Below are 25,363 nucleotides of genomic sequence, written 5' to 3'. Positions count from 1 at the left end.
TTCACCTGCATTCCAAAATCGATCCACAATCACCACGATTTGGATACCCACACGTTTCAACATTGATTGAACCTGCAAAATGTTTGCGGATCGATATCATCGTGCGTGTGAGGAATCGAAGCTGTAAGGAGATATCAGTTGTCGGCTGGGTTAATCAGAAAATCTCAAAATCGAATTCCATTTGCCGCCGTTAATCCTGTATTCCTCCATCGAAATCCCGCGGATCTGCACGCGTCCTGAGGTATGCCTGCGTGTGGAGCTAGACCGTTTGAAAACTCCCCTGCGTAAAACATTTTGCTCCAGACAAACAGTGGCTTCAGCATTCGTCAATGTATAATCCTCACGGCATCAAGTCTCATTCACGCGCGCTAACAGGTAATCAAATTCTTCCGTAACAGGTAAATTGGATTTTCATTGTACATATTTGAGTTCTGCGTGGTTACGTAGGTTTTATTAGATTATATTTTAATGTTTTGGATTTAGGTTTATTATAATTTCTAGATTTAATCTCAATTTTGTAATCCTTTCGAAGTTTCATCTTAGTTAGATTTTTTAGTTTATTTTGATTTTTTTTTATTTAAATAAAATAAAAAATAAAAAAGGGAGATATTTGTTAAGTTTTAAATTAGGTTTTAGATGAGTTAAATTTAATTTAGATTTTTTCAATTTTATTTTAGGCTTTATATTTAAAATAAATAAATAAATAAAATAAAATAAAAAATAAAAAATAAATCCATATTAAGGGATTTTAGGGTTTAGCTTTAGATTTAGATTTTAAAATTTAAAATTTTGTTTTAGTATAGATATTTTTAGTTTTAAAATTTTGTTTTTGTTTAAAAAAAAAAAAATTCTGTCTTGGCTCGGGAATTACCTAGGTTTCATCTTTTATGCTGAGGTTGAAAATTTTAACGTGGGAATTAGTGTTTAATTTGATTCAATTTTTATCTGATGATTAATTGCATGAATGTGGTCTCTTGTTAGTATTTTACATGGTTGTTCAAAGCACTTTATCTTTCGAAATTTTAATTTGCTGGAGTATCACTAAGTCGTTAAACATTTTTCTCGCATTTGATAAAAGTTAAATTTCGCTCAGGCTTTGATGATAAATGATTGCTCCTAATGAGTTCATATTTCTGCAGCATCTGATAATTAATCGTTTAAACATTAACTCCACAAGGCACTGGTCTTTTAATTTCTAAATCCTTTTAGTGCTTATCGCATCGTGTCTCCCAACCAGCTGGTCGACAGTTGGTTTTCGTCATATCATAGGGTCTACCCCCCTTAGCCGCGGGAGACAGGCTTAAACGGAGAGATCGGGGATCAGAGTGACAGCCCCCGGTCTGAGCGTTGTCGTGTCAATCTGCGCGACAACAGGAGGGAGAGTAGACACTTCAACATCCTTCACTGTGTTAGAGTCGGTCCTTACAGCCCTCCGTCAGAGATCTTTTCGCTTTTGCATATCATTTTTAGGTGTCTCGCTTGTTCCACTTCGTTGCATTTCGCTAGGGGCATGCCATTGACTGACGAGGGGGTCTGGTTGTCTTGTGTTTCCTCATGCTTGTACCTGCAGGGTTAGTCCAAATTCCTAAAAAATTACCAAAGTTCATCGTCATAAATAATTGGTTTCGGTAAAGAAGAGTCTTTAGTCCTAGAGTCTAGGGTTTTCAGTCCTTTGCATATATGTAATAGAAGCCTGCAGGTCATGAGGTTGGTTTCAAAGATTTTCATTTTATATTCTTTCTCAAAAAGCATTTAAAGACATTTTTAGTCCAAAACTCTGTTTTGGAACTAAAAATTGTCAAACTTCATTTTTGTAATAATTGTATTTGTTTCATCACAAGAAGATCCAGATGCAGGCTTCTGATCTTTTCCAAAGCCAAATGCCAGATCCCTGCAAAAATCAACAAAAATGATCAGTCCGAACCTCAGAAAAGCATGAGAAAATCAAAAAGCAGTGTTGTATGGAAAGACCAAAAGTGAAAAGTGCCAAACCTTACAAAGTGGGTTTTGAAATCAATTTAAATCAAATGAGATATTTTGTTTACTTATAAAAAGGGAAAACAAGTTCATTTGCATACAAAATTCCCAAAGCAACATCGTGTCTAAGCGTTTGAAGGCCAAAACCGTGTTTACAAACCCATGGACAGTGTCACAGGTGTGCGTTGCACATAGGAAGTGTGCGCTGCGCGTTGGGTGGTGCGCTGCGCATTGGGCAGTTTGAGCCAGTGCAAAATTACATAGGCGCTGCACATAGGAGCGTGCGCTGTGCACTGGGGTTGTGCGCTGTGCGTTGAATCTCAGCCACAGGAAACATTTGTCTATGCGTCCAGAACTCAACCAAACTCACTCCTAGCTGGCAAATAGGTATGTTATTGCTGCCTAGTAATGTTAGGGTGTTGGATATATGTTTCAAAGATGGGATTTAATGTATTGGGTTTTGGGAAAATGAAACCCTAGGTTCATAACAAAGGCATCCCTTAAATTGCTTTAAAAATATGTGGGTGGTTTAGTAAGATGTCCCTCATCCTCCATTGATGACAAACCAACTCCTTACTCATTTGTGCACCCTAGTCTAACATTCCAAAGAGCACACTTTGTATTTTGCACATTTGTCAAAAGGGGACTGTTTTTGTCAATTTATTGAAAACAGAACATTGTTAATTATGGCATGGTTTGTTTGATGCTGTGGCAAAATTACTAAAGTTTTGAGTATACATTGAAAATTGACTCTTCACACCTATATCACTCTATATATCATAGACATCTTGACACCAAAGCCATGTCAGACACGGAGTCAGAGTATGAGCAGCAGTATGACAGTGATTCTACAGCAGAGGGTAATGTGCCACGAAGGTCTCGCAGAGGTGGCAAAGGTGGTAAGCCTCTCACGGAAGAGCCTATTTCTTTGGTTCAATTGCAGGCTTGCCCGCTTGCAATGGATTGTTTTCGTCGTCAGTCATGCTATCACTATTGTGAGCTAATCTCACAAATTCAGTGTCATCGTGAATTAGCTCGTTTGTTCATTCTACATTTACATGATGGCCATGTAAACCTCGCTGGAGTTGATTTCATTTTGTCACCAGAGACTATTGCAGAGGCCACTGGGATACCAAATGTTGGAGAGCAATGGAATAAACGTCAGCAGTTAGAGAAATCTTACTATCAGCCATACATCAAACCTGGGTATATGAGGCACTTGAGCAGTGTTTTTCCTTTCCAATACCTCAATGATCAGTTTGCACCTTTGATGAAACTCATCATTCGGTATTTCAGTTGTGAGGGCAGGTTCTCCCGTCTGTATGCATACCATGTTCGTTTGTTGATGCATTTTACAAGGGTACGTCTGATGAACATTCCATACTTCATGTTTCGCAACATAGAGAGGATGGTTGTTTTAGTACAGAGGAAGACCCCAGCACAGCAGCACAAGAGTATTTATCATTATGCGTTGATCAAGATCGTAGTGGTTCATCAGTTGGCACAGCAGGGTATTACTTGGGAGGATTTCATTTCTCGCGACTTTTTCACAGTGCCACAGCCACCTCCCGAGATTGTTCATGATGAGGGAGGGCCTTCACATCAGTTTGACATTCCTGAGACCGAGCATGTCAGCACTCCAGCATGTGTGACATATCAACGAGGCCACAGGGCCTTATTTGCAGCTACACGACCCGTACTATCTCCACATGGTGTGGAAGGGGTCTCGCCTTCTTCTTCAGTACAGGTACAGGTTCAGGACAGAGGCAAGGGGCCAATTTATGAGAAGGACCATTCAGGTGGTCATGATATTGATGTTGCATTGAGTGATGTGGATAGGAGCTCTCCTAGCTCGAAACAAAAGACCGAGATTGATAGATTGAATGAGAAGTTGCTGAAGGCAGAATGTCGGATCAAATACTTGGAGCAGCGCAATAAACAGTTAGAGGACGAGCACACACTTATAGAGCTGCAACGAATCCGTGAAGACCGTAGGTTGGCCCGTAAAAGACCGGGTGATTTGACACCCATTGCGCGGCAATTTGTGCTTGAGAAGGTCAACCGACATTTGGAGGGGTTGTTGGCGAAGACCAATAGGGACAAAGACTTGCTTCGTCACATGAAGAATCATTATTGGGCTCGCATGCATGTTTGCAAGGAAAAAATGAAGATTTTGCAAAGGAGGTTGGGCAAAGCACTAAAACGGCGAAAGAGGCTAGATCCACTTCGAGTTTTGGCCGAGGCTTCGCTGGCTGAACATAATGCATGATGGAGGGTCTTCACTCCGAAATTGAGCGAATTCGGAGAAAATTTTTGTCATTTTGAAATTTTTGGTCCTAAAAACAGTTTTTTCGGCTCAACGCGCAGCGCGCATGCGCGCTCGCTTTTGATTGGGACACTTGCTGGAGAAAAACCTTATATTTTTGGGTTTGTCATGGTGAATTATACATGCTCAGTTATTGCCGAAGCATTTCATCAAGTTCTGGACGGTCAAAAGGCACAAAAACACCATGAAAACCACCTTGCTGCCACCTTTTGCAACAGCAGGAAGTACCTCTGGGAGAATGCAGTTTTGAGGGGGCAAATGAGCTCCAAATTGGGAAATTCCACTTGGGTTGGAAAGTAGACATCCAGGGCTTTCCAACGAGCTATCGTGAGCTCAATTTGGATGTCGGGAAGTGCCTCAAAATCAGCTTGAAAAGTGCGCTGCGCATAGAGATCAGGGCGCTGCGCATTGAGGATTTTGGCCAATTTTTCACCTTCCAGCTCAGAATTTCGGCCAGTTATGACCAGTTTCACCTCTTGATGTAATTTTTGGTTTTCCTTGATGTAATTTGATGTATATGATGTAATTTTGGCACTATATTACCTATTCTAGATGATTCATTCACAAAATAGCAAAAATTTAATGAATGAATCAGTTTCCTAGCATATAGGGGTTAGTTGTTTGACTACCTAGTTTTCAGTTCCTTGTTTAGAATTGGTTGAAACAGCTCCTAGAAGGAGGAGCTCGACCCCTAGAGGTTAGGGAATGAGGTTAGCTTGATCTATATATGTAAATTTTCATTCAGTAGCAAGGGTTGGACTCTTGGGGAAGAGGCTTTGAGACTTTATTGTACATTTTACTTCAGCATTTTGGCAAAGGAAAGACCAGGGTTTTGCAGCACTGTTTGGAATTCATGTGGCTTTATGTCTTGATGGTGTGCTTCTTTCAGTACTTGTAAGTTTGTTATGTGTATCATTTTCCTTCTCTCATCTTCTGCAATTGAACAAATGAAGTGTTAAGGTAGAATTCATAATCTGTAATGCTCTGCCTTTAAGTTTGTTTGATATCCTATGTTTTCATCTGTTTAAGGAGAATCCTTGAGGTTTTCTTGCTCTCCTTAGCTCCTCACCTGTCTGATCTATTCACCTCATTGCTTTTAAGGCATCAAACAATTGCCTACCTTGCTCCAATCAGACCTCTGCAGAAACTGTGTCTCATCCCCACACCCAAAATTGCCTTTCCCTTTGATTCAACAAAAACCCCAAAAAATCACCTTAAAACCTCTGCACTTAATACATAGCCTAAGATTAGTTACGATTTCAGTCATCTCAAGCCTCATTGATTATATTTTTCCGAGATTGACCCGGAGAGAGCCCTCTCCTGTCCTCGTAGGGCTAGCTACGAGGCTGAGCGTGGTTTGATGTTGCCTTGAGTTTTGCCTTCCTCAGCCTGGGGCAAATTCGAGAGTTAACATAGTGGCGACCATACTGGGGAACGATTAGAATGGTTTGCCCGTTGATGTCATTTCTCTCATAAGCTACAGACGGAGCCTGAAGATTAGCCAGGTAGCCTTCGAAACGCTTTTGCTTTGCATTAGTGCAAGTAGATCAAAGCTACTTCAGTCAATCTCCGGTTTAGCTTTTGACTGTGACATTTGAAGCACCCCAGTACATTTGCAAACTCTGAGCTTTTGGATGATAAGTTGAGAGTTTTCACAGGCTGACTAGCTGTTTTGTTCCTTGATATTTTGAAAATAACAAGCTGGCTTCAGATCCTAGTCTCATATTTAAATCTCATTCATGTCTGGCTATCTTTAAGTATTTTGAAGAAATTGATTTTGACGAGAGGTTTGAACTATCGTTGTTTAAAACTAAATCTGAAAGTGCACTTGATTCTCTAGTTCTCAATCCTGATTTTGCTGCTGCCCTTGAAATTGAGAGAAACAATAAAGTGATTGAAAATTTTATCCTACGACAACTTCAGACAGATATTCAAGCTGCAAATCTGGTTGATTTTCTAGAAGCTGCATCTGCCAACATTGGATCTACTATCACGGCTTCTGCCTCGCACGAGCAGACCGAACCCCCTTTCCTCTCCATTTCTCCCATAATTACATATCCAGAATCTACAGTCAATTCCCCTTCTTCATCCCACGTGGTTTCCCCTCCACATACACCCCTACATACCGCACATACTTCAGCTACACCCACTCCTCCAACTACCCCTAGACCAAATCCTCCAAAAGCGATGGCAGCTCGGTTTGCACCCCTCGCTTTGCCTCAAGTTTTGAATGACATGCCTGCAGATTATCAAACTAAAATTCCTTTGTTTGATGGCACACCTCAGAATATCACAGCTCAACAGCATGTGGATAAGATGGCGGATTTCTTTGATCTTCATGAAATCGATGAAGAAAATGTGACTATGAGGTTATTCGTGCAGACTTTTGGTGGAGAGGTAAGGAAATGGTTTAGAAATCTGCCAGCCAGAAGTATTCCTACATTAGATGATCTCAAAAGACAATTTCTAGAACGCTGGGAAGTGAAGAAAGATCCGCTGCAAATCAATGCCGAATATACTAAGCTTAAAAGGAATGCTGGAGAGTCCGTTCAAGACTATTGTATCAGATTCAATGCAGTATACAACGCAATTCCGGATGATTTAAAACCAACCAGAAAATCAGCACTGCTCAAGTTTCCCGATGGTTTTGATCCAGACATGGCATATCAACTAAGGGAGAGAGATCCGGCCACCTTAGAAGAGATGCAGAAAATTGCAGTCAGTGTCGAAGCAAATTTAAATGATAAGAGAGCTAGAATGAAAGCTGAAAGGAAGGTTACTATAAAGGAAGAAGCTTCTACATCAGACCAAGTTCTTCGCAAGGTAGAAAAAATGATTGAAAGGTTAGCTATCGACAAGCCCGAAACGCAGATCCGGAATCCTAATTTTCGTGGTCAGCAACAGCCACAATTTAGGATCAAACAACGTGAGCAGCGAACACAAGACACACCATCACAACAGCAGCAAGTGAAGACACCTCTCCAGCAGAATTTTGTTGGTCCTGAGTCAGATGATGATGATCAGGTAGTTGGAGAAGAAAATCATTTTTTTACTCCTGATGATATGCCCACATTTATCACTGAAGATGATGAAAAGACAGCAAGATCAGCAGTTCAAAATGATGCAGATTTTATCTTAGCAAACGAGATCGCTTTGGAGGAAGAGTCAAATGAGTATCAGAGAGGTTATATGCATGCATTGTCCGCTCAACAGCGCCAATTATCACTAAGAGGCAGAAATGTTCCCATAAATCCCATCCAAAAGAGAAAAGAAGTTCCAGCATCTAAAGAGGAAACATCAGCTGCATCAAAGAAAGGTAAAGAGAGTGCTGACCCTATGACCAGCAAGCCTATTCCAGCAAAAGAGATCCCAGCAGATGATAAGGTAAATCAGATCAGCATACCAAAGGATAAAACTGAAAAGAAAGATGTTCCAGCCAAAGAAGTGGACAAGACCTCTTCTTTTAATTTGGAGAATGAAATTTCTAAATTGAAGGTGTCTATTCCATTAACTGAGCTCATGAAGAACAACAACTATAGAGGACAAGTCTCCAGAATTCTGAATTTTGACCCAATGTCTGATATGGTCAGTGTTGAGGATGATCAGCCGGAATTGATATTTGGACCAGCATTAAGTGGTGAGTCGGAAGTACCTCCTTTTTATATAAGTTTAAGGCTGCATGAGTTTGTATTGCATAATGCTATGTTTGACACTGGCGCCTCCCACAATCTTATGCCAAAGGCCATCATGGAAAAGTTGGGTTTGGATATCACCAGGAAATATCATGATCTCTACTCCTTTGATTCCAGCAGGGTGAGATGTATTGGGTTAATTAAAGATTTGGTTGTAAGTTTGGATCAGATCCCTGCAAAGAATGTCTTGATGGACGTTGTTGTGGCCGACATTCCTCCTCGCTTTGGTATGCTCCTTTCTCGATCTTGGGGGGCAAAATTGCAAGGAACAATTCAACTTGATTTCTCTTATGCAACGATTCCCGTGTTTGGCCAAATGAGAAAGTTGTACCGGGAACAGAAAATGAAATATATGATCACCAGCAAGGAGAAACCAATCAATCATCCTATCAGTTATGTACATACAGATCTTGAATCTTTCGTTTTGTATTCGGATAGTTTAAATGATATTGATAGTCAGTTAGTTGTAATAAATGATATCCCAGAAATAGCAGAGAATTTCAGAGAAGTCCTAAGGAAAGAACATCAGGTACAGCAGAGCATCACTGAGCAATCAGCTGAAAGTAATGGACAGCAAACAGAAAAATCACAGCAGACAACCTTTCAGCACTTGGCAGAAGAGGAAGACGGTTTATGGACCATGGATTTTGACAGAGCAATAGGTAATGATGGTGCTGGGATTGGTATTTGGGTACGTAGTCCTTTTTCTGTCTCAGACAAAGTACCAAGTAATGTCCGGGTATGTTCTTATAAACTTGCTTTTGATTGTTCAAATAATGAAGCCGAATATGAAGCTTTGATTGCTGGCCTGAAAATTTTAAGAAAGCTAAATGCTAAGAGGATTGCCGTGTATGGAGACTCTGAATTAGTAATCAAGCAAGTTAAAGGCGAATATCAAACAAAACACCCTCGGATGAGGGCATACCGGAATGCTGTTTTAGATATATTGAAAGTATTTTCAGATTATACATTGACGTGTGTGCCTCGTGCTCAAAATAGCATTGCAGATGCACTTGCTAAGGCGGCCAGCAGCCTGAAAATTCCTATGAACTCAAGTAATAAATTTGAAATCCATGTGAAGCACCGTCCCGATGTCTCGGATAATCAAAGACATTGGCAAGTTTTCCAAAATGATGAGGAGATCAATGATTTTCTGCAAAATAAAGGTGAATTCGAAAATGTTTTAATGGATGCAGAACATGATGATGGTAGCAATGAGTTGCAAATAAATCAGATGGAAGTATTGCAGCTCAAAGATAATGTAATTCCTAAAGGTTTGATACCTTTAGAGGAGCTTTTTGATCATGATGATGTAGCCTGCAAACCGACATTGAGACCGACTGAAACGGGTGTTGAGGAGGTAAACATTGGGACAGCTGAGAATCCCAAGATGGTAAAGCTATCAAAGTCATTGTCACCAAAGGTAAAGGAAGAGTATGTCAGATTGTTGTCTTCATTTTCTAAAGTTTTTGCATGGGATTACTCAGATCTGAAAACTTATGACACTAATATCATTCAGCATACTATCCCTATAAAACCAAATCAGAAGCCTTTCCGTCAAAAGTTGAGGAGAATCAATCCTAAGCTGCTGCCATTGATAGAAAAAGAAGTGAACAGGTTGTATAAGTTAGGAATCATTGTGCCTATCAGATTTTCCGATTGGATATCAAATTTGGTACCCGTGAGAAAGAAAACCGGTGAGATCCGTTTATGTATTGACTTCAGAAATTTGAATAAGGTGTCCTTAAAAGACAATTATCCGCTGCCCAAAATGGACCATATATTGCAGCGAGTAGTTGGAGCACAAAGGATGTCACTACTCGATGGCTATTCAGGATACAATCAGATTTTAGTGCATGAAGATGATCGTGACAAGACTGCGTTCACCACTCCATGGGGAACGTTTCATTATGCAAAGATGCCATTTGGTTTGAAAAATGCAGGTGCCACTTTTTAGCGTGCGATGAATATGGCTTTCGCCAACGAGAAGGATGTATTTTTGGTTGTTTATCTTGATGATTTAACCGTGTTTTCAAATTCTGACGAGGAACATTTATATCATTTGAAAATTGTTTTCCAAAAGTGCAGCAAATATGGCATTTCGCTGAATCCAAAAAAGAGCCTTTTCGCCATGGATGAAGGCAAGCTCCTTGGCCACATCATATCAAAAGACGGTATTCGTGTGGACCCTGCACGTGTTGAGGCCATCCAGCAGATTGAACAGCCCCGGAACAAGAAAGAAATACAGTCATTTAATGGCAAACTGAATTTTCTGCATCGTTTCATTCCAAATCTTGCCGAGCATCTTAGAGAAATCACGAATATGCTGAAAAAGGACAGTCAGATAAAGTGGACTGAGGAGGCGGTAAGATCATTCAATTTGGTAAAATTAGCTCTTTCTTCAGCCCCCACTTTGATAAGCCCGGATTACACACAGGACTTCATTTTGTTTTCATTTGCTTCTGAGCACACTTTGGCAGCCGTATTAATGCAAAAGAGAGAAGGAGTTGAGAGACCCATTGCCTTTTTCAGTCGGAGCATTGAAATACAATATCATTGAGAAACAAGCACTTGCGCTTGTAAAAGCTTTGAAAGACTTCCGTGTATATATACTGCATTCTCACATAATAGCATACGTTCCTAGTGCAGCAATTAAAGACGTTTTGGTACAGGAAGACCCAGAGGGAAGACGAGGTAAGTGGATTGCTGCATTGTTAGAATATGACGTGGAGATTAAACCAACCAAGTTGATCAAAGGACAAGGACTTGCAAAACTAATGGCTGAAACAAATCTGCAAGTTCTAGACATAAATTTGATTGTTGTCATGACCGATGAAGATGAAGAGAGTATGCCAGTTCCGGTATCTAATATGTTTCTTTCTTCTCCTTGGTATGCTGATATTGTATATGTACTTTAGAATTTGTCTTCACCTCCCGGAGTGCCTAGAAATAAGAGTAGAACGTTGAAATTGAAAGCTGCCAAATTCTGCATTATATTGGAAAGACCCTGGTGGAATATTGCTGAATTGTTTGGTAGAGGAGGAAGCCAAACGAGTTGTGGAGGATTTTCATAGAGGTGACTGCGGGGGCCATCTGTTTTGGAAAACTACAACTAATAAGATTCTAAGAGCAGGTTTTTATTGGCCTTCGTTATTTTCAGATGTGTATAACGCTGTTAAGAATTGTCACGAATGCCAAATTTTTCAAGGGAAGCGGAAACTACAGCCATTGCCTCTTAAACCAATTGAAGTTAGTGCACCATTTCAGCAGTGGGGCTTGGATTTCATCGGGGAAATTCATTCGGCATCGTCAGGACAGCATAGATGGATATTGACAGCTACAGACTACTTCACAAAATGGATTGAAGCAATTCCCACCTGACAGGCCACGGATGCAGTAATTATTTCTTTTCTTGAAAATAATATACTGTCACGTTTTGGGTGTCCTAGTAAGCTAATCATAGATAATGCAGCGGCATTCAAGTCGAAGAGAATGGTTGAATTTTGCTATAAGTACAATATCAGTTTGGGGCATTCGACCGCCTACCATCCGCAAGGAAATGGGTTGGCGGAATCTTCAAATAAGTCCTTGGTAAATATCATTAAAAAGTTGCTGGGCTAGAGGCTCAATTCACCATATCAGTAGGGATAAAAATTTATAGGCTGACTCTCTGTCAAAAAAGGGTCTTCAATCAGCTCCAGGTTTTTGGTTTTTGCAGGTCTTTTCTGAAGGGGAAATCTTTTTTATCCAGGAATTTTCTCTCCCTGATTTCTAGTTGTGAATGCTTGTCTCACAGGCTTCTCCTTGACTCATTATGTTCTTATGATGTTGCTTCTTGATCTATTTTTAGCAGATTCCTCTTTCTATGTTTGTTCATGTTTTTTGGTTTTCTGCAGCTGGTCGAATATGATTTGCGACCTCTATGATCTATGTTCACTATATAGATGGGTTTCATCTTTGATCTGTCAGTCCTAGCAGGAATCTTTTTGTTTTCTGGAATATGCTTCCATGCTTTATCTATATTGATCCTGAGCTATGGGTCATCTTCAGATGTAAAAATATTGCCTATTTATATCTCTCATATAATACAATATCTAGCTTTTTCGTCCTGAAAAAAAAGAAGTTATTGTTTATATGAAGGAGAATAGTGCATTGATTGATAAGAAGACATTGAAATGATGGAGAAAATTGTCCTTTCATTTCCCTTATATATGTAATATCCTCAATTTTGTGAGCATGGGAATTTTGTCTAATTTTGGTGATACCAAGTAAAGGGGGCAAATATTATTTTGGAGAAAGGTGGCAAGTATTATTTTATTGGAAATCGGCAGCAAATTATTATTTTATTAAAATGGAGGCAAAAGTCACTTAGTGGAAAATGGCCCCCACCAATAAAATAATAATTAAAGAAAGAGTCTAGAAGCACGGGGAGAAATTATAAAAGGAGGATGGACTCATTTGCTAAGGATCTTTTGACTATTACATTTCACCTTTCATCTTTTCTTGGGGTTGTTTAGCACCAAGGATTCCAAGCGGAATTTAACCTCTACCTCCGGTGAACTTCGAGTGTCACCCTAGGGGAGTAAGGAGGAGTCCATCTCAGGGCTTCTCTAGGAGATACATTGCATAGTATTTCTAGCTAGAGCATGCTTCTCCTAGGGCGCAAAAAGAAATTCAAAGGCGCTGAGAGAAGCTAGCAGATAATGGAGTTTTGGCCAAAGAATTTGCAGAGAATTATTCATAAGGAGGACGAGTTTTTTCTTGGGGATTTGCAGGGCTGAGAGTGCTGCATTTTGGAGGACTGAATTTATCTATTCTAGGCCTGCGCGGGCATTTACTCAGCTTTTTATGCACTTGTAGAGATTCAGAATTTGGGGAACATTCGAGCTGGGATTTTCTTGGCAATTGAGGGGAGAAATTTGCAAGAGTTAGGGAGGATTTCTTGGAGGGAGATTTGGGCCAAATTCAACAGTATCTAAAATGTCGGGTATTTTCTGGCCAAATTGAACAATTTACACTTGTTGGGGGTCATTGGGGGTCAATGGATTCAACCCAAACCCTTTATGGGTTTTTGTGGGTTTGGTGAGCGGAGGCTAGGATTAATTTTATAGAATTTTCTGAGCACTTCTGAGGGAAGAATTCTTAGTTCCATTCAACAGTTAGTAGCATAAATTATTGAAGGAGGGCACAATTTACCCCAAGACCATTTCCACTACTCAGGTCCGTGAGATATTTCTGGGTTTCGTTGGATTTGGTGTGGAGAGACTACATTTAATTTTGAAGAATTTTTAGAGTAGATTTGAGAGCCAAAATCTCAGTTCACCTACAACAACAGTGGCAATAATTTTCTAGGCTAGCGCAAAATCATGGTGGCAAGCTCATCTGACATTTGGGTAGCTTGATCATCACCTGGATTTGGATTGTTTGATGCAACAAGCCCAGGTTCCTCTTTCATACTCATTTGTACTCTATCTTCTTGGAAATAAATAAAATGGCACAAAGTTTTGGTGCATTTCCTCTTATGTTGTGAAATCCAGCATATGTGTTGAATTTCCTAGTTGTTGTTATAGTGCATGTTTCTGTTATTCACTTAATATTTATGTTAGGAATATTATTGCGGTATCAGAGCCATAATCTGGGCTCAGCCTGTGTGAAACCCTTCATTCTATGACAAGACCAGAACAACGAAAAAAAAATAAAAAATAAAAATAAAATAAATAAATAAATCATGGGATCCAAAGAAAGATTAAAATCAAACAACATTGTAGTAACCTTGAATGAGGTGATTAGGATGCAACAAATGATGATTGATGTGGGGAAACAGTTGATTCGTACCACAATTGGGAATCAAGACCATTCTCAATTATACAACAAATCCACTATGCCCAAAATTATGGATAAATTTAATGCATCAAGATGGCAAGGCATGATTGCAACTAATGTGGAGTTATTGGCAACAAAATTGGAGGGCATACCAATCATTGAGACATGGCATTCAGACATCCCTCTCTTTTTGGGAGTTTTATCAACTAAGAGACATGCACAAATCAATGGAATTCAGTGGAACTATGCAGGGATGAGGAGGATTAAGATAGAAGATGAAGGAGTAGTTGAAGGGGCAATGGTTGGCAAAGAAACAGTTGAGCATACACCCATTGATGAGATGCCATCCATTGTTGAGGTATCTATTGATGAGGTATCTAGGGTTGCAACCAAGTACTCAGGTGATAGTAGCGCACCACAGGTTGACGAGGTGTTGGGAGACATCTCCACTGTCAATGAGGAGCCTATAGGTACAAAGGCATCTAGATCTATGCCAGAGTTATCAGACAACAATCACCTGTAGTTGACTGGTGAGCATGTATTGCGTGTTGGGTTGTCTATGGAGTAGTCGGAGGCTCATGTTGAGTCCATGATGGAGGGGTTAGCCATTGATTAGGGGCAACATAGAGACCACACATTGGGATTTCAGCACAGTTCGTTTCAAAGGAAAAACTGACAAGGTCTACAACATTATTAGCCCACCCTTATGCATTGGATTGAGGGACGCAGAGTTGTCTAGACATACCCGAGGGGATGGCCAGGTTAGCAGGATTGAGCGACATGAGCTGAGTATGACACTGCATTAGCTTGGAGGGCTTGTTCCTTCCACAAGGGATTGTACATTCGATCCCTCCTTTGAGATTGGATGGCGAGAGGTACTGAGATGGTACCTGATGGAGCAGGCTAGGCAGTTGGATACATCCATGGCCACATTTCAGCAGAGGCCATGGATTACCAGAGGGACTCGAGGACCTTACTGTTGTTGGGATTCAGGTGGGATTTCCCATCACATCATAGAGTCGGTAGGTGATGGTAGTAGTTGCGTGATGGATTCGACGTTTGGGCGCACACACATTTTCAGATATCCATCAAAGCCTCAGACAACACTAGTGACAGGATAGTTTGATAGGGGAGCAGACAAATTTCATGAGTTGTCTCGGCATATTGACTGTGCATGGAGTCATAGCATGATTAACCTACTCTGGCGAGAGCTAGTGGGAGGAGGTGGCATCGGCAGGCCACAAGATAGGGCATTACATGGAGACGGTGCTCTCTCATTGGTATAATGGACACCGAAGGTATTGAGGATAGGCATCGTAGTGTCATTCCCGTAGGCATGTGAGGAGTCGGGCCGCTTAGGTCTTTCAAGGCAAATGGGGAGATGTAGCCCACATCATGGAGGGCTTACTAGCAGAGTGGTGGATGCGTTGGTGCATGCAAGATGGCATATGATACAGGGTGGTACGACAGTAGGCAGTGGTACCCAGGGGTGCACAGAGTTATGCCACAGAGTCTAGCGTTATGCAGAGGGATGTGACTTGATGCATACAGACCCAATTTTAGACCCTAGCATTCAATGTTGTATAGAGGTATGCATTGATGAGCAGTGGCTTGCAAAGGAGCATGGAGATGCGTGGTTGTTTGATGTAGCATGTTGGTTTGCATTGAGCCACACACATCGCATTGAGTACAAGGGGTGGAGTGCCAGGTACAATGATACAAGCAAGATAAGAGACGGTATAGGATGGTACAACATTAGCACAGGGTATCCGGTGATGTATAGGGATAGCCCGCAGGGTACAATGCCAGGTCACGGAGTACAGGGATACTCAGTGGAATGCAGAGGCATACGATGTTGCACAACGAGGCCTTGGAGGGTTGACCCCAAGGAAACTTATGGATGGAGACACCGGGCATTCCTTTGGGTGTAGTTCACCCAGGATCGACGGGACACAGATGAGCGATACTTGATGGTATTCATGGGGACTCACACGCTTGTCCCTCTTATACATCACTTACAGGCACAAACAATTTGGTTGTTTTCCTTTGACACTTTAGGTGCAAGCAACGAGGGATAGGGAGCTCACCCGAGATATTAGGATGACACTCAACGCACTAGGGGAGAGACTTCTCAACGATGGCATTGGGTTGGTGCATGAGTTGACAACCACAGGTTGGGGATGAGGTGATCATTTGCAGGGGTGGCATATCGTTCATCAGTGAGCTTACACATGGGGAACTAGTCACGAGGGAGACATGTGTCACTCTTTCCACAGGGCATGTCAGGACCATGCATGAGAAGAGGATATTGTGTATGGTTGAGGCAGCTTTCCATTATATGTCTGACCTCTACACATTGTATTGGCACATTATCGAGAAGGCAGATGGAAGACTCAGTGGTGATGGTTGGCAGGAGCAGGACGAATCCGCATATGTTGAGTTGACTGCGAGTTTTAGATACCCATCTATTGGCTGCCTTCAAGGGGTAGTTATTTGGCACATGTGGCTTCTAGCGGTCATCGATACTACGAGTGGCAGGCACAGGGCAGTTTAGCATGAATCAGATTAGTTCATGATATATGGGGCCTATATGTTGGTTGCATTCAAGGACTAAGGATGAGGAAAAAATGGATTCCAACAGCTACTAGAGCTATGCCACAACAGGTCTGGCTAGGGGATCCAGGGATTCCGTTGGTTGACAGCAGTGTTGCACGAAGCGCCCCCCCCGGATCGAAGCTCCGAAGCGCGCCCCGTACGGAAGCGCCGTACGAAGCGCGCTTCGTGAAATTTTTAGCGCTTCCTGGAATTTCCGAAGCGCCGGCTCCGAAGCGCGCTTCGTACGGCGCTTCGGGCCGCCGAAGCGTGGCGCTTCAGAGCAGGAAGCGTGCGCTTCACGCACGCTTCCGTACGCTTCGGCGGAAAGGGGCGCGCCCAAGGGAGAAAAACACATTTTTTAATTTTTTTTTTAAGTTATGTTCACTCAACCTTAAGGGGGTGGGTTAGGGTGAGGTTAGAGTGAGGTTAAGGTGAGGAATGAAAAGAATAAAGCCCCCATTCATTCCTCATTTTCTCACTTTGAGTTTATGAGAGTTGGAGAAGAGAAGAGAGGAGAGGAGAAGAGAAGAGAGGAAAGGAGAGGAGAAGAGAGGAGAGCTTGGAGGAGTGAAGAAGGAGGAGCTAGGAGGAGGAGGAGGAGCTTGGAGCAAGAGCTTGGAGGACTTCATCTACAAGAGCTAAAGAGGTAAGTTCAAACCCCAAACTCCCTTGTTTTTTTGAAATTTTTTTTGTATTTTTCTCCTCCCTCTCCTACTCTTTCCCATTGTTTCTACTTGCTCCTTTATTTACAGGTTGCCGTTGTCCACCACCTATATCCATATTCCAAGATGGTGTTCTTTTGGCTTCTATGTATCATTCCACTCTTGGTTTTAATGATGGCAAGGGTGAGGAATAGAAGGGAAGAAACAGAAGAGGACATTGGTGATGGTCCTAATAGTAGTGACCCAATGTATGATGAGGAGGAAGGGTTTGAAGAGGAAGGGGATGAACTTGAAGGGGACACTGAAACACAAGATGGGAAAGCTACATCAACACCCTTGTGGAACTATGTGACCAAACTTGATGGGGGAAAGGGTGGTGGATCTTACAAATTTGTGTGCCCTCATGGTTGTCATGGAGGAAAACCATATTGTGGTTCATATACCCGTCTGAGGAGGCATCTTTGTGGGGTGCTGGACAGTGATGAAAAAAAGGGTTCTGTGGGGGTACAAATTTGCCCAAACATTTCAACTGAAGAAAGAAGAAAATACATCCAAATAGAGATGGCTGCACAACAAAAAAACAAGAAACAAAAAACTCATTATGAATCAAGTGCAACCTCTAAATTTGGTAGTTGCTCATCTCCTCATGGTACTTCTGCAAGCTCTGGAGGTAGAAGAACAATAGGGGATTTCCTTAATGTTGCTGGGAGGGATGATGTGGATGGAAAGATAGTCCGTTTTCTTTGTGCTTGCGGTATACCATTCAATGTGCTTCGCTCTCCCTATTGGCATGAAATGGTAAAGGCCATCAATGAAGCCCCAAAAGGATACAAGGCCCCCAACTATGAGAAAGCTAGAACAGTGTTATTAGAAAGAGAAAAAGCTAAGGTTCAAAGAGCTTTGACACGTTTTACAAATGAGTGGGTAGATTCTGGGGTATCCATTGTATCAGATGGGTGGACAAATATTAGAAACCAACATTTGATAAATGTTCTTGGTGTTTCTTCTAGTGGTGCAGTATTTATTGCATGTCATGACTCCTCCTCCATCACTGCATCTGCACAAAACATTGCAGATCTCCTATTGAAATCAATCAAAGATGTTGGTCCGAATAATGTGGTTCAAGTGATCACAGATAATGCAGCAAATTGTAAGGCAGCAGGAAAAATTATTGAGCGTACTCATCCACACATCTTTTGGTCTGGGTGCCTGGTTCACACATTGAACCTTTTGATGCATGATATTGTGAAACACAAAGAATGTGGGTGGATTGCTGAGGTTTACAGGAGAGGGAAGCAGCTCATTAAATTCATCACAGGGCATACAAGGGTAAACTACTTCTATGGCACTTACTCCAAGTTGCAATTGCTTAAAATTGCAAAGACAAGATTTGCTAGTTATTACCTCACCTTTAGGCGGCTAGTGAAGGTGAGACAAGCTTTAACTAATCTGGTGTGTGCTGAAACATGGGATGAAATTAACACTGACATAGATGGTGCTAATGCAGTCAAGGACACTGTTCTTGACAGTTATTTTTGGGGACAGGTTAAATATGTTTTGCAATTCACCAAACCAATATATTACATGATCAAGTTTGCAGATTCAGATCGACCAGTAATTGGGGAGGTGTATGAGCAAATGGATAGCATGTTGGGGCAGATTAAAGACATTGTTGAGCCTAGAGATATCAACTTGTACAATTATATTCGTGTAGAGGTGCAAAACCGATGGGAAATGCTAAATGTTCCATTGCATGCATTAGCATATGTTTTGACACCTAAATACTATCATCCATCATGGCTTTCAACACCAGCACCTGGGGGGGGAAGCAGGAGAAAACCACACCAAGATCAAGAGGTTCACCAAAAATATATGGCTGCATTGAGTAAATTAATCCCTGATGAGGAGGAGGCTGCATTGGTACGGAGACAGGTGAGCAACTATACGCTCAACACTGGTCCATTTGGGAGCATGCATGCAATTAAAGATCGAAAGACTTTTTCTACTCTTGAGTGGTGGAACATGCATGGAGGGGGTACTCCACTTCTACAGAGTTTGGCATTGCGGGTGCTATCACAGGTGGTAAACACTTCTTCTGCAGAGAGGTGTTGGAGCTCTTATTCTTTCATCCACAGTGTTAAAAGGAACAGGTTGAATTTAGACCGGGCAGAGAGCTTGGTTTATGTTCATTACAACTTGCGATTGTTGTCCCATTACTGTGAAGATGCAAAGTCTAATAAAGACTTGTTGATTTGGGACAAGAATCCAGAGGAGCCCAATTTGGAGGATGGAGTGTTGCGACTAGAGCAATTAGAGGATGCTCTTATCCAGGTATGTCCATTGTGGTATGAATTTTCCAATTTTCCCTTATAAAGCATTTCTCTAATTCATGTTTTTAATTTTTTTGTTAACTAGTGTTTTTTTTTTTGCATGAATTTTTTGAGTGATTCTAGGATGATGATGACCGTGTTGATATGCCACCACTCCCACCCCCATCTGGTCCCTTGGTTCCTAGGTTCCATGGTTCAACACCAACAGCAGGGGGTTCTTCTTCATCAGTGTCAGTGCCACGACTTCCACAGGCACCATCTTCTTCATTGCCACCACGTGGAGGCCCGCCACCACGTTCTATTCGTGGTGGAAGGAGGAGAGGTTAGTAGATATATTCACAATCTACTACTTTTTGTCATAGATTACTCATTAGACTTGTAGACTTGTGAATTTGAATTTTGAACCTTTTTGGCTTGGCGGTGACCAAGTGACATATTTTGTAAACATTATTATTTGAATTTTGGACATGACAAATGTTGACAGTTGCTCACTTGCTAGATAAATCATAATATGCTCTATGTTTTATGTTTTATAATATGCTTAAATGTTTTATGTTTTATAATATGCTTAAAAATTTGATGTATGTTTGTAATAGCTAGAATATAGATGATTGTTGTACATACTAGTAACTACAATGGAATCATGGATGCCATATCTATCTTGATTTATGCAAAAATATGCATGTTTTCATGTCTTCTACAATTAATTTGGTATTTGGGATGTTTGTTTTGAGTATAAATGCAAAAAAATATAAAATATATATATATATATATATAGCAGACGCTTTGCTTCCTAGATTTTTGGAAAATGACGCTTCGGCGTCCCCGCTTCCAAAAAACGCTTCCGCTTCGCTCCCGCTTCGTGCAACATTGGTTGACAAGCCACTCCATCTCGTGACGAGCAGGACCATGACAGAGGGTGATCTAGCTCACTTTGGGGTTGACACATAAGGGATCACTGAGGCCTCCATTGTTTGGTGAGGCAGGCTTCTTCAATTGTAGCTCAGGATCGAGACTAGCAATGGGTGGGTAGATATTGACATCATAGAGACATTTGGGCAGGATGAGCTCGACCTTCATCGATATTTCGCTTCTAGGTTTCGGGGGAGGAGGTTGCAGTGTGCACACGATGGGAAACCTATTTGAGTCAGAGTGGCGCAACAACAACATGGTGGCGCCTTTCTGAGATGAGCATGGGACCCAAGCATCGCAGTACTAGACAACTCAATGACCTTTAGGAATGAGTTGGTTGTTCTAGGGGGAGATCACTCAAATTTTCCATTGGGCTTCAGTGATTCGCTAATGGCGTGGGGGACTTCATCAACATGGCAGGCTGGTCAGCAGGAGGATATCAGGAGGAGATCATGCGACAGAGACTTCGTCCCCACAGGGATTGGGTTGTATCTTCAGAAGTTTATTCTTGGTGTGCATGAGGTGGACTACTTGGTAGGGTAGCTTCATGGAGAGTTGGACGAAGTCTTACATTATCATGATGCTCTACTTATTGATAGTATGTAGAGGGATTTTGGAGCTTATACCTGGTTGGACGGTGAGTGGAGCAAGGGGTGCTTCACATTGATCAGGATGCCTTGGGATCCTGGTATTGAGAGATTCCTTCATGATCAAAGAGTGCAGAGATCAGGGCTGAATCAATGGCACATTTGGGACCCTGGTATCACTGGTGATAATAGTGGTGATTATCAGACAAAGGGGGCACTTGTTTCGACATTGCTGGAGGATAAGCAACTTTTGGTGGGGAGGACTGTAATATACCAAATTTTGTGAGCATGGGAATTTTGCCTAATTTTGGTGATACTAAGTAAAGGGGGAAAATATTATTTGGAGAAAGGTGGCAAGTATTATTTTATTGAAGATCGGCAACAAACTATTATTTTATTAAAATGGAGGCAAAAGTCACTTAGTGGAAAATGGCCCACACCAATAAAATAATAATCAAAGAAAGAAGTCTAGAAGCATGGGGAGAAATTATAAAAAGAGGATGGACTCATTTGCTAAGGATCTTTTGACTATTACATTTCACCTTTCATCTTCTCTTGGGGTTGTTTAGCACAAGAAGAAAAGTGTTGTTTAGTACCGGAAATTCCAAGTGGAATTCCACCTCTACCTTCGGTGAACTTTGAGTTTCACCCTAGGGGAGTAAGAAGGAGTCCATCTCAAGGCCTCTCTAGGAGCTACATTGCAAACTATTTTCAGCTAGAGCATGCTTCTCTTAGGGCGTAGAAGGAAATTCGAAGGGGCTGATAGAAGCTAGTAGATAGTGTTGTTTTGGCCAAAGAATTTACAAAGAATTATCCAAAAGGAGGATGAGTTTTTCTTTGGGTATTTGCAGGGCCGAGAGTGCTACATTTTGGAGGACTGAATTTATCTATTCCAAGGCTTACACAGGGGTTTACTGGCAACTTTTGTGCACTTGCAGAGATTCAAAATTTGGGGAGCATTCGAGCTAGGATCTGCTTGGTGATTGAGGGGAGAAATTTGCAGGAGTTAGGGAGGATTTCTTGGAGGGAGATTTGGGCCAAATTCAACAGTATCTAAACTGTAGGGCGTTTTCTGGCCAAATTGAGCAATTTACACTTGTTGGGGGTCACTGGGGGTCAGTGGATTCAGCCCAAACCCTTTTTGGGTTTTTGTGGGTTTGGTGAGAGGAGGCTAGGATTAATTTTATAGAATTTTCTGAGCACTTCTGAGGGCAGAATTCCTAGTTCCATTCAGCAGTTAGCAGCATAAATTGTTGGAGGAGGGCGCAATTTACCCCAGGACCATTTCCACCACTTGGGTCTGTGAGATATTTCTGGGTTTTGTTGGAGCTGGTGTGGAGAGCCTACATTTAATTTTGCAGAATTTTTGGAGTAGATTTGAGGGCCAAAATCTCAGTTCACCTACAGCAGTAGTGGCAATAATTTTCTGGGCTAGCGCAGAATCATGGTGGGGAGCTCATCTATTATTAGGGCAGGTTGATCATCACCTGGGTTTGGATTTACTTGCTGTAGCAAGCCCAAGTTACTCTTTCATACTCATTTGTACTCTATTTGCTCGGAAATAAACAAAATGGCTCAGAGTTTTGGTGCATTTCCTCTTGTGTTGTGATTTCCTGCATATGTGTTGAATTTCCTAGTTGTTATAGTGCATGTTTCTGTTATTCACATAATATTTCTGTTAGGAATATTACATACTAATCCATATGTGCATGTATAACTCATCACCCTAACTTATTGTCAAGTGTCTCAATTGAAATATAGGGCAGTTATATCATGTGAACCCACCTCCACACTTAACATTTTATTTCACTCCTATCCTTCTCTCTTCTTTGGAATTAAACCACCTTTATGTATTTAAGATGAATGATGTTGATTATGTCTCCATAGTGAACTCTTATACAAAGCCATAACATGTACCATTAGGCATCCTTTTTTTCAAGATTACAAGGACTTTTTGCTCAGGTCCAAATTATCCTATCAAACCTTAAACACAAACAAAAACATGGGAGGGTTCAAAAATATATGTGTGTTAAATTTGAGACTAACAATGTATGAGAAAGTATATGTTTCCTTGGTGAATGTACTACTGTTGTCATTGTCATGATCCTATGGATGAATGCTAAGATTGAGTACTTTTGCAATTTTTATAATTTTCGCTTCAATAAAGTTTATATATTTTTCTCTTCTATACAAAATGTTTCTTACCCTTAATTTGATTTGCTGCAATAATTAACAATAATAAAACTGACCATTCAGAAGATGTAATCATCAAATGCTGTTGATCAATATGCAAAATAGATTCAGAGTAAAGTGAGAAAAATAAGTAATGCATTAATTAATTAGAATAATGAACAATGCAAAACTGTGATCAAGGTAACGAGAATACTGACCAGAAATAACTGCTGTATGTTTCCAACCACAGGAAACCTGTTTAAAACAACGAATGTTTTGGAAATGCAGTTGTAAAAAGGAAAACAGAAATAGATAAACTATTACATGTACTACCAACACTCTATTTGTATGCACTATATCATACCTCTGACACATGAAGAGGTAGCAAGCTCCCTTGTACTCTCTCTGGTGAAGGAGCTAAGCTCTTGGAGCTGCAGGGATATAAAAATATTAATCTTGTAATTTCCATTTCAAAATATCAAAAGAAAATCCTTTCAAATATTTCTAGCATAAAAATGCATTAGAGAGCAATTTGAAAAATATTTCAAATACAGTTCCTATAAAAAATATTGATAAGTTAGAGAGGCATACCCAAGACCAAGGCAACCATTTTCATTTGAACCCCAGGTGTAAAGATCTCCACTACCTATTCCAAACATGAGGCTATGAATTAACAATTCCTTATACTTGCAAAATTATGAGAAGCATGCATCAAGAAAAGGGAAAGCAACCACTAAGACAGAACTCTTATTAACATCCCAAGTTCAAGATTGTTTCAGTGGAACATTGTAAGCAAACAAGAGGCAGCAGCTAAAGGGCACAGGAGATAGTCACTAAAGGGTGCATATAAGGAAATTTCACAGCATTCATTTGATCAAAATAAATTTAAGGCAATCAGTAATTTTAGAAAATACCCTTCTGGTTTTAGGGGTTTGATTTTAACACTTGGTGGTCACTGGATTTGCATGTCTTATAATGTGGAATCTTTAATTGCCATGAGAACCGAAAGGATGTTTTGTGCTTGGAAAATTCAGAAAATACATGAGAAAATACTTTTATCCCCCAAAAATGTCCAGGGCTCTATGATGGATGTGTTACCCACATGATAAAAATATGTGTGCACTTGGAAACCAACTTTTCATAGCTAGACATTTTTCATTTGATCATTATCAAGCCTGTTGCTGCAAAATCTAGCAGGCCTTGGAGAAGGGAACCCTACAAGGTATAAACTAGACAATGGGACAACAATGGGGTAGAGGCCCAATGTCACCTTGGCCAAAACCCACTGCTCTTTACGGATTTTCACCAATGGGAGGAGTCTCCGTAAAAGAGATAGAGATCAATTCTATGATAGATTTGTTATAGGTAAGGTATGAGATGATTTCACTAAGGCTCATTTAAGAGAGGCACAATAAAGTTACAAGGCTTCAAAGAAGAAAATCACTTTCAAAGAAAAGCCCTAGAAAACAAGGCTCAAGACCTAGGGTTTTAAGGTTTCTGATGATAATAGTAAAAGGGAAAGGGTTTTTTATAATGAAATAAGCTACTTCAAGGCTAATAAAACCCTCAAGAAAGTCCTTAAGTTGAGAGAATGAACAATAGGGCTTCCTTCTTAGGGTAAACACCCGAGGCAAGAGAATTTATGGATGAAATTTGAGTGGATGCCCACCAAATTGAGAGATTGTGTGTCAAATCAAGTCAATTTGATGTTTGGGCTCTCAAACATCCAAAAACACTATTTCCTAGAAAGTTAGAAACTCACACCAAGCCCTCGTTTCCCCTCTATCCTTGAAAGGACCAAAATTTTAGAGAGAGAGAGAGAGAAGATAAAATTTTAGATTGATCACCAAAGACTTGGATTAGTGCCTTGTCCCTAGGGTATATGGATTCATGGATGTCAAAGATAAGCCAATCTTTCTCTTAAGGAGGCTGAAATTTGATGCCCTAGCACAAATTTCAAGCATTTAGCCACTCAAGGAATAATGGAGTTTATGGGAAGAGTTTCAAAGAGTTTTACCACTAGGATAATTCTTACAATGTCATGTATAAATAATGCATTGGACTTTCTTCTAACTACCATTCAAAACATACTTATGACATTTAGCGCATAATTTAGCATGGATTAGAACTACTCATTCCATACATTAAACATGAAACGATAATATCTTCAGTGGTATAGCACTTACAAGACAATTTAGCAAGAAATTCCATCCATTATGCTAAAAGTGGCTCCAAAATATGTCCAAAATTCAGATCCAAATATCAAAATGCATCCAATCATCCAAGA

General features: G+C 40.7%; 2 protein-coding genes across 4 annotated transcripts in view; one reads left to right on the top strand and one right to left on the bottom strand.

Annotated features, from left to right (window-relative positions):
- RUG1 (Regulator of chromosome condensation (RCC1) family protein) overlaps nucleotides 1–25,363 on the bottom strand; it is a 509,474-nt gene that overhangs the window by 102,530 nt on the left and 381,581 nt on the right. For all 3 annotated transcript variants that reach the window (XM_089373312.1, XM_089373313.1, XM_089373314.1), the window contains exons 11-13: nucleotides 23,668–23,722; nucleotides 23,441–23,507; nucleotides 23,295–23,331 (exon numbers count right to left, since the gene is read on the bottom strand). In XM_089373312.1, the coding sequence (XP_089229438.1) occupies nucleotides 23,295–23,331; nucleotides 23,441–23,507; nucleotides 23,668–23,722 (159 nt within the window). The remainder of the gene's footprint in view (nucleotides 1–23,294; nucleotides 23,332–23,440; nucleotides 23,508–23,667; nucleotides 23,723–25,363) is intronic.
- LOC149239080 (uncharacterized) lies at nucleotides 17,755–19,899 on the top strand. The gene is made up of 2 exons (XM_089367062.1): nucleotides 17,755–19,406; nucleotides 19,529–19,899. The coding sequence occupies exons 1-2, from the start codon at nucleotides 17,871–17,873 to the stop codon at nucleotides 19,730–19,732; spliced, it is 1,740 nt and encodes a 579-aa protein (XP_089223188.1). The 5' UTR covers nucleotides 17,755–17,870; the 3' UTR covers nucleotides 19,733–19,899.

Source organism: Pinus tabuliformis, chromosome 8 (genome assembly GCF_031772625.1).
Source record: "Pinus tabuliformis cultivar Carrire ecotype Pingquan chromosome 8, CPIR1, whole genome shotgun sequence".
Classification (NCBI taxonomy): Eukaryota; Viridiplantae; Streptophyta; class Pinopsida; order Pinales; family Pinaceae; genus Pinus; species Pinus tabuliformis.
The sequence above is the reverse complement of the archived record's forward strand: the minus strand, read 5'-3'. Positions and strand labels throughout refer to the sequence as shown.